Source organism: Zootoca vivipara, chromosome 9 (genome assembly GCF_963506605.1).
Source record: "Zootoca vivipara chromosome 9, rZooViv1.1, whole genome shotgun sequence".
Taxonomy (NCBI): domain Eukaryota; kingdom Metazoa; phylum Chordata; class Lepidosauria; order Squamata; family Lacertidae; genus Zootoca; species Zootoca vivipara.
The window spans coordinates 35689025-35696613 of NC_083284.1; the positions used below are offsets into that span (position 1 = coordinate 35689025).

At 46.2% G+C, this 7589-nt stretch overlaps 1 protein-coding gene across 1 annotated transcript in view; it reads right to left on the reverse strand.

Moving 5' to 3' along the window:
* The window catches only part of TBC1D9 (TBC1 domain family member 9), a 51558-nt gene extending 47561 nt beyond the window's left edge, over positions 1-3997 (reverse strand). Inside the window, exon 1 of the mRNA XM_035111690.2 lies at positions 2631-3997. Coding sequence (XP_034967581.2) covers positions 2631-2757 — 127 coding nt within the window. The 5' untranslated portion in view covers positions 2758-3997. The remainder of the gene's footprint in view (positions 1-2630) is intronic.
* Between the last annotated feature and the right edge of the window lie 3592 nt (positions 3998-7589).

A 7589-nucleotide genomic window follows, 5' to 3' on the forward strand; every position in this document is an offset into this window, starting at 1 on the left:
CGAAGAGACTGTGATCTACTCACAGAGTTAAAAAACTGGCAGTGATCTACCCCCTCTTGGGGGGTTCAGGTCAAAGTTGTTGAGATTTCTTTAGGAAGGAGGAAGGCCCATTTTTAGGGGTTCAGGTCAGAGTTGTTGAGCTTTTCTGAGGCGGGAGGAAAGCCCTGTTTTGGGGGAGGGGGTGAATGGCTAAAATGTTGAGCATTTTTTTAGGGGAGCCAAAGTTATTGAGCTTCTTTGGGGGGAGCCAGTGATCTACCAGTGATCTACCACAGACGTCCAGTGATCTACCGGTAGATCACGATCTACCTGTTGGACGTGCCTGCTTTAGATCTATTTTTGTTTGCACTTCTTGCAAATTGCCATGATTTGCATAGATAGCCAATGCACAAAAAGCCACACAGACTATAAGCTTGCTCTAAAAGGGCTGTCTTTGAGCCTTCAACAATAAATGTATTCTGTTACCATTTTTTTGTTGCATGTAGGCAAGATTATATTTTTCTAAGCCTTTATTTCATGTAGTAACAGCCACTGATGGAATGAATTCTTGGCATGCATAAAATAGATTGCTTTCAATAAAATCATAAAATTACTATACGGATCCAGCATGATTTGGTGGCTGAAGTGCTTTAACTTAGGAAGCTTACACCTGAACCATTTAACATCTGTGAATTTTCTAGGTGGCCAAGAAAAGAGTGATTGAGGTGTTACAGTTTTTCCAAGTTATACACGGGATAAACTCAAGCAGCTACTTGAATCAAGACATGCTTACAGTGACTCAGATTTGCCAGTCCCTACTTTACAGTAGTCCAATGTTACAATGAGGCAAGGGATGTTTTTAAAAAAGTGTGCCATTTCACCGATTTCACTCGACTTTATACAATTAAATATGAATACAGATTGGGAAGCAGAAGAAAACAAGCTGAAAACATGCAGAAGTTGAGAATGTATTTTTGACTCATTCCTGTGATTTCCATTTACAGTAGGTAACTGTCCTTGGGAAGTACAGCACAACTGACATGCACAACAGTGGCTAATGGAAGAGCCTTGCTGCAAAAGCTTTCTAGGACACTTGAATCAAAATATCCTAAAAATAACCTTAGACTAGAAGAGAGAGAGAGAGATGCAGAACCATTCTTGGGAACAATGGAATTGTCAACACTGTAGTGCTACGGGATTAAAATTCCTTTAGGATCTTCCCCACCCTCATCCTTGTTTTACTGTATATTCCTTTAGTGCCAATTAAGGCATTACGTTTTGCAGTTGCCATCAGAGCCTTGCAGCCAGTATTGTAATTCAACCCTTATTACAACCAAGCATAGCCATATAAAACACAGTGACAATGCACATGTAAAATAAAAATTTAAAAAGCTGAATCTTTGTTTTCTTGCTTGATCTTCACTATTTCCAGATGATCAATGCTAGCAACAAAAAACATACATGGCTAATAGACAGCACAACTACAACTACTACACTTAAAACATTCAAACTGTCATATTAGATTGTAAGGAGTTTTCTAGAATGGCAAGTCCAGTTCAATTCAATTTCAGCTTTGGACTGGCTGGCTGGCTCTAACCAAGCTAGGTTTAGGTGAGGAACTAATTCATTGAAATAGTGAAGTGCAAATGGAGATGAGGAAATGAGACTCATCATTGTTACACATTTACTGGTGTAGGCCACAGAACCGGACATGCCCTAAATCAGTGCTTCCCAAACTTTCTGTCCCACAGACCACTGAGTCTTGGCAGATCATTTAATGAGTTTACTGCCTGTTGCAGCAATTCTACTATGTTGTGATAGATGCTGGTTTTTAAATTGTATTTTTATTGCTTCTTTCGTATTTCATATATTCCACCTGAATGAAGCTTGCGGTCCACAGACTATAGTTTGTGACACTGTGCCGTAAACCATTCTAGATCTTTTGAGCCAGATGGCTCAGAATTTTTTTTCTTGATGCAAGACAGAAGCAATGTGCTCCTGTGAATAAATTATTTCATTGGTATTCCTGCATTTCTGATGAGTCCCAAACTCGCTGTGAGACTTCACTGTATTTCACTCCCAGTATAGCATATCTAAAATAACAATTGAGTGGCCTTCACAGAATTTCTTAAGTTACAAATGCACTCTATCAATCTACCTCTGCTCTATGCATGGCTGATTAGAAGTAAGTCTCACAGAGTCCAAAGGGACTTACTTGCAAGAAATTGTGCAAGGACTGCAGCCTAAAACTCCTCCGTGTGTGCTATTAGTAATCTTCCTTTTAAGTCTTCTGCACAAGGATGTAGGAAACAATAATCAGTAGAGACTCTGCCAACCCCAGCAGTACTGACATGCAGGTGATATAGCCATCCATACAGCATAATAAAAGCCTAAGCAAGCCAATATAGATATAGGAAGATAGAAAAACTGGCATCCTGGATTTACCAAACACACAAACAGTATACCTTCAAGTGAAATGCACACACCTGTTGCAAATGCAGACCCTGCATCAAGACACCAGGCGTGGACATGGCATGTAAATAAACGCACCAAAGAATAGCAGTAGCAGCACCCCCCACCCCAAAGGCAAAAAAAGAAGATCCAAACTGAGCAGTTTTGCCCCTTCTTTCTCCCCCTCTTCGCCCCCTTACCAGCTAGCCCTCCGCTGCCTCCATCTCCTCCGTGCCCCTTTCTTCTCTGCAGGATGAAGTAAGGGTTGGCCCTCTCCGTGGTCCACAGGGCGTTTGCCAGCAGCACCTCCTCCGGGTTCACCCACATGCTCCCGGCCAAAGACAAAGGCAGCCTGGACGGGATTCGCTTCAGACGTCTTATTTCGCTTTTAAATCATGCGGAGCCCGGGACGATGTTGCGAGCCCCGGTTCGCTTCAAGCGCCCTGCCCAGCCCAGGTAGGAGCCCGCAACGCCCCGGCCAGAGGAAGGAACATCGGGGTTAGAAAGGGGAAGAAAAAGCAGCACCATCCCCACCGCGATTCTCCAGCCCCGGATCAGCCCCTTCTCCAAGCCGAGAACAGCAGCAGCAGCTACCGGTAGGCGAGAAGACTCGCTCGGTGGCGGACGCGGGGATGAGCCGAGCGAGTGACCTCAGAGAGCATCAGCTGCGACGCCTGGGCCCGCCCAGCAGCCTCGCCGCCTCCCAGCCTCCTCACTGCATTCAAGCTCCGGGAAGGAGCCGGTTGCGGAACGGCGCCCCCACTCGGAAAAACGCGAGGTTAGCAGCTGTTCTCCTTCCGGCACAAGAGCTCGGGAGGTCCGCTCCGCTGCATAGACGAAAAATGCAAAAAATAAAATAAAAAACCCTCGCAATGTCTGATGCTGACGAATAAAGGCCAAGCCTATCAGTAGGGAGCGATTGCAGGGAGCGAGATCCACCGTTCGGCATCTGTGATACGATTACGGGGAAATCACAACAGGTAACCCTGGCGAGAATGCGCCCGCGCGCATAATTACACACACACCTCCGGATTGGTACTGCTGAGAGCCTCCCAGCGCACCACGGATCTTTGAAGATCACCTACCTAACTACCCCGCCCACGCTAGATTTAAAACACGCGCATAGCCTAGCAAGATTTCAGCGAGCGCGCATATGGGTCTAAAAAGTCTGCCAGGGAGCAACACGGATATATCCGAGATCACTGCAAAATCATCCGCATCACGGTCTGACAAGTGGTCGTTTATGGCACCTAAGGAGATGGGCATCCACAGGGCGATCACCTGCCAGTAACTGCCACCGCTCGGAGCATGATGCACAAAGCGAATAAATCTAACCACCCTGCCATCTCTCGGTAGCCACAGATGGCTTGCTCGTACTGTCCATTTCTGCTCAATGAAAAGCGGAACGGGAGGGGGGCATGGAACGTCACCAGCTCCCGTTCTGCCGAACGCTTTCTATGCGCAAGCGCGCGACCTTACGACTAGCGCGCCGCCAGGTTCCGAAAAAGGCGTGGCCAGCGCCAGCAGCACAACCTGCGCAACGTTGTTTGGTTTCCTCCTTCCTGCAATTCCAGGAGCCAGTCACGCGCCCTGTCTGTCCTTGCTCCTGTCCTGTGCAGGTCTCGGCAGAGACACCACCGTCCCTGCCCCACCCCGGTTAGAACCGGCGCAGGATCGGAATCCCCCGCAGAGCTCTGGCAGCGAGCTGATCTTTAGGGAGGTTGTGAGAGGAGAGCCATTCCTTTCTCACCTGATCTCCCAAGTCAGAATTCCTAAGCAAAACAGACTTCAAAGAGGCGAGGCTCCAGCAAATGTTGCCGAACTAAATAGGACATGGGAGTAGCCAGGATTTATATGTGTGTGTGTTTTTTGGGGGGTGGGGGCTGGCTTTGGGTGGCAGAACCTCAGTTAAGGATTTTTATTCATTTTCTTGTGAAATAGGATCAGCAAATTCCAATCCATTCAGTTCGAATTTAATTGAAAGAGTCAATTTCTTTCCAATGAAGGGATTAGCATAGCTAGAAAGATAAAATTACCAGCCATGATTACTACTGTTGTGTTAGCCATCATTTTATCTCCCAGAAATGGTGCAAACCTACACACACAATTACTGTACCTCCATTCCTTCATGTAATTTTATGGACTATGCTTTTTTCTCCTCTATATCTGTCAATTTAAAACACCACATATATTTGACAAAATAGTCTCTGGTCCTCAAAAGCTTATTCCATAATAGATGTCATAAGATTTGCTTTTCAAGAACCAATGCCCCTTTTAGTAGACTATGGCAATCTAATTATGGCAGGGGTGGCTAGCCTTCAGTTTAGGAGCTAGAGTGACTGCCCACAAGATAATTTTGACCTTGAAAATATGTCCTCCCCCATTGCAACATCATCATCAACAACAACAACATGCAAATGACCTACCCAGGGTTATCAGATTGGCATTTGATGAGTGGAAAGGAGGCAGCCCAGCTCATCTACACAAATCAGCTGAAGGGTGGGGGCTTGCCAACTATTTGAACTAGTCCTTAGCAGCAGTTTGATCTGCAGTAATTAGCAGGGCACTGTGGGTTAAACTGCAGAGCCTAGGGCTTGCTGATCAGAAGGTTGGCGGTTTGAATCCCCGCAACGGGGTGAGCTCCTGTTGCTTGGTCCCAGCTCCTGCCAACCTAGCAATTCGAAAGCACGTCAAAGTGCAAGTAGATAAATAGGTACCGCTATAGCGGGAAGGTAAACACCATTTCATAGCTGCCAAGTTATCCCTTATTTTAAGGGATTTTCCCTTATGCTGAATAGGCTTCCTCGCGAGAAAAGGGAAAACTTGGCAGCTATGCGCCATTTCCGTGTGCTGCTCTGGTTCGCCAGAAGCGGCTTAATCATGCTGGCCACATGACCTGGAAGCTGTACGCCGGCTCCCTCGGCCAGTAATGTGAGATGAGCGCCGCAACCCCAGAGTCGGTCACGAATGGACCTAATGGTCAGGGGTCCCTTTACCTTTACCTTTAATGTTATACCTCACTGCTTCCCCTGCCCATTCCTGCCTATCAACCTGTTACAACTGTGGTAGCTGTGTGGGAAAGCTAAATAAATGGCTCAACACAGCAATACAGTTACCCTAGGACTCCAGGAGCAACAAAAGTGTCCACTCCACTTGTCATCCACAACTCTCATCATCTTTCCAAGTCCATCATCAGGAACTTAACAGCTCATCCTGGAAGATGCAGGTCTGTTATTTCTACCTGGAAGTTTCCCCACAATTGATGATGAGTCTGAGGAGAAGTGTGGGTTGGGCCACCTGGCTTGGAGAGAGCCTGGAGTGCTAGACAGGGAGGCCTGCAATAAGCCCCCAGGGCAGAGGTTATCCATACTGGCTATACTTAGTAATGTATCTGGAAATAGGCCCCACTGAGGGTTTGTTGTGCAATACTCCCAATCAACTATAATTGCGCAATCTGAATACACCAGCATGTGACTGATTCCCACCTAAAAATAGGGAATGTCTGGAAGTGCCTATAGTGTGCCTAGTAATGGTGGAACTTTGCTCTGTGAGTGTTGAAGGATAATCCGCTTTCTTTATCTGCAGGTAGGAGGGAATTATGTGTTTCTTCTATGCCAGGGAAAGTTCCCCCTGCTGGTTTCTTACCAAGCTGCCGTGAAAAGATTAAGAGCAGGCCACATTTTTCTGGTCCATTGGCAACCCAGAACACAAGCCCCCTCTGGGATATTTGTATAATGATTCTGTTGTTAGCAACTGCACTTTCCCTCCCTTCCTACCCTCTGCCAACCTCACATTGTGCTATAAGCTATGATTTTCCTTCAGTAGGAGAGTAGGGGGGGGGGGGAGGCCAATCATGTTTAAGCTGCTTTGGTAGCACAAAGGATTGTCTTGCAATATAGGAAGTCCCCTGAGTGGGCCTCTGGTTCAACAATATGTTGAGCCTTTGCATTTAGGAAAATATCACTTCTAATTGGCAGGGTATGTCTTGACACCTGCAAATTTATATGCTATGCTTGGTTGTTGTTTTTTTAATCCCTGTTGCTTGGATTCCTCTGTGGAAGCCTTGTGAAGCCTCTCTACTATACTGAATTCTCCTTTCTTTTTTTCCTGTATTTTACCATTTTCTATAATTAGATCATCCCTATTTGGGTTTTCTTAAAAAATATTTCTGATAAAAAACAGTATAAATCCTACTAAAGGCCACATTCACACCATGCATTTAAAGCACTTTGATACCGCTTTAAATAGTCATGGCTTCCCCCAAAGAGTTCCTGGAGCTGTTTTGTTAAGGGCCCTGAGAGTTATTAGGAGATCCCTGACAGCTACAATTCCCAGCATGGTATAACAGTCAATCCTTTTGCACAGGGAACCCTGGGAGCTGAAGCTTTGGGAGGAGAATGGGGATAGTCGGAGAACTCTCACCACCCTTAGTAAATTACAGTTCCCAGAATTTTCTCCCTTTTTTTGGCCGGGGGGGGGCATGGATGTTTAAAGTGGTATCACTGCAATGTGCTCTACGTGGGGCTACCTTTGAAGGTGACCCGGAAACTACAACTAATCCAGAATGCGGCAGCTAGACTGGTGACTGGGAGCGGCCGCTGAGACCACATAACACCTGTCTTGAAAGATCTACATTGGCTCCCAGTACGTTTCCGAGCACAATTCAAAGTGTTGGTGCTGACCTTTAAAGCCCTAAATGGCCTTGGTCCAGTATACCTAAAGGAGCGTCTCCACCCCCATCGTTCTGCCCGGACACTGAGGTCCAGTGCCGAGGGCCTTCTGGCGGTTCCCTTGTTGCAAGAAGCCAAGTTGCAGGGAACCAGGCAGAGGGCCTTCTCAGTAGTGGCGGCCGTCCTGTGGAACGCCCTCCCATCAGATGTCAAAGAGAAAAACAGCTACCAGATTTTTAGAAGACATCTAAAGGCAGCCCTGTTTAGGGAGGCTTTTAATCTTTAATCAATTATTTTATTCTTCTGTTGGAAGCCGCCCAGAGTGGCTGGGGAAACCCAGCCAGATGGGTGGGGTATAAATAATAAATCATCATCATCACAGTACTTTAAATGTGTGAATGTGACCAAAACAATTGAGAACAATGCTACCCATTATTCCATTCCTACAGCTGTGTCCTTGATTTTCCTTCTTTAAGAAAAATCACACAG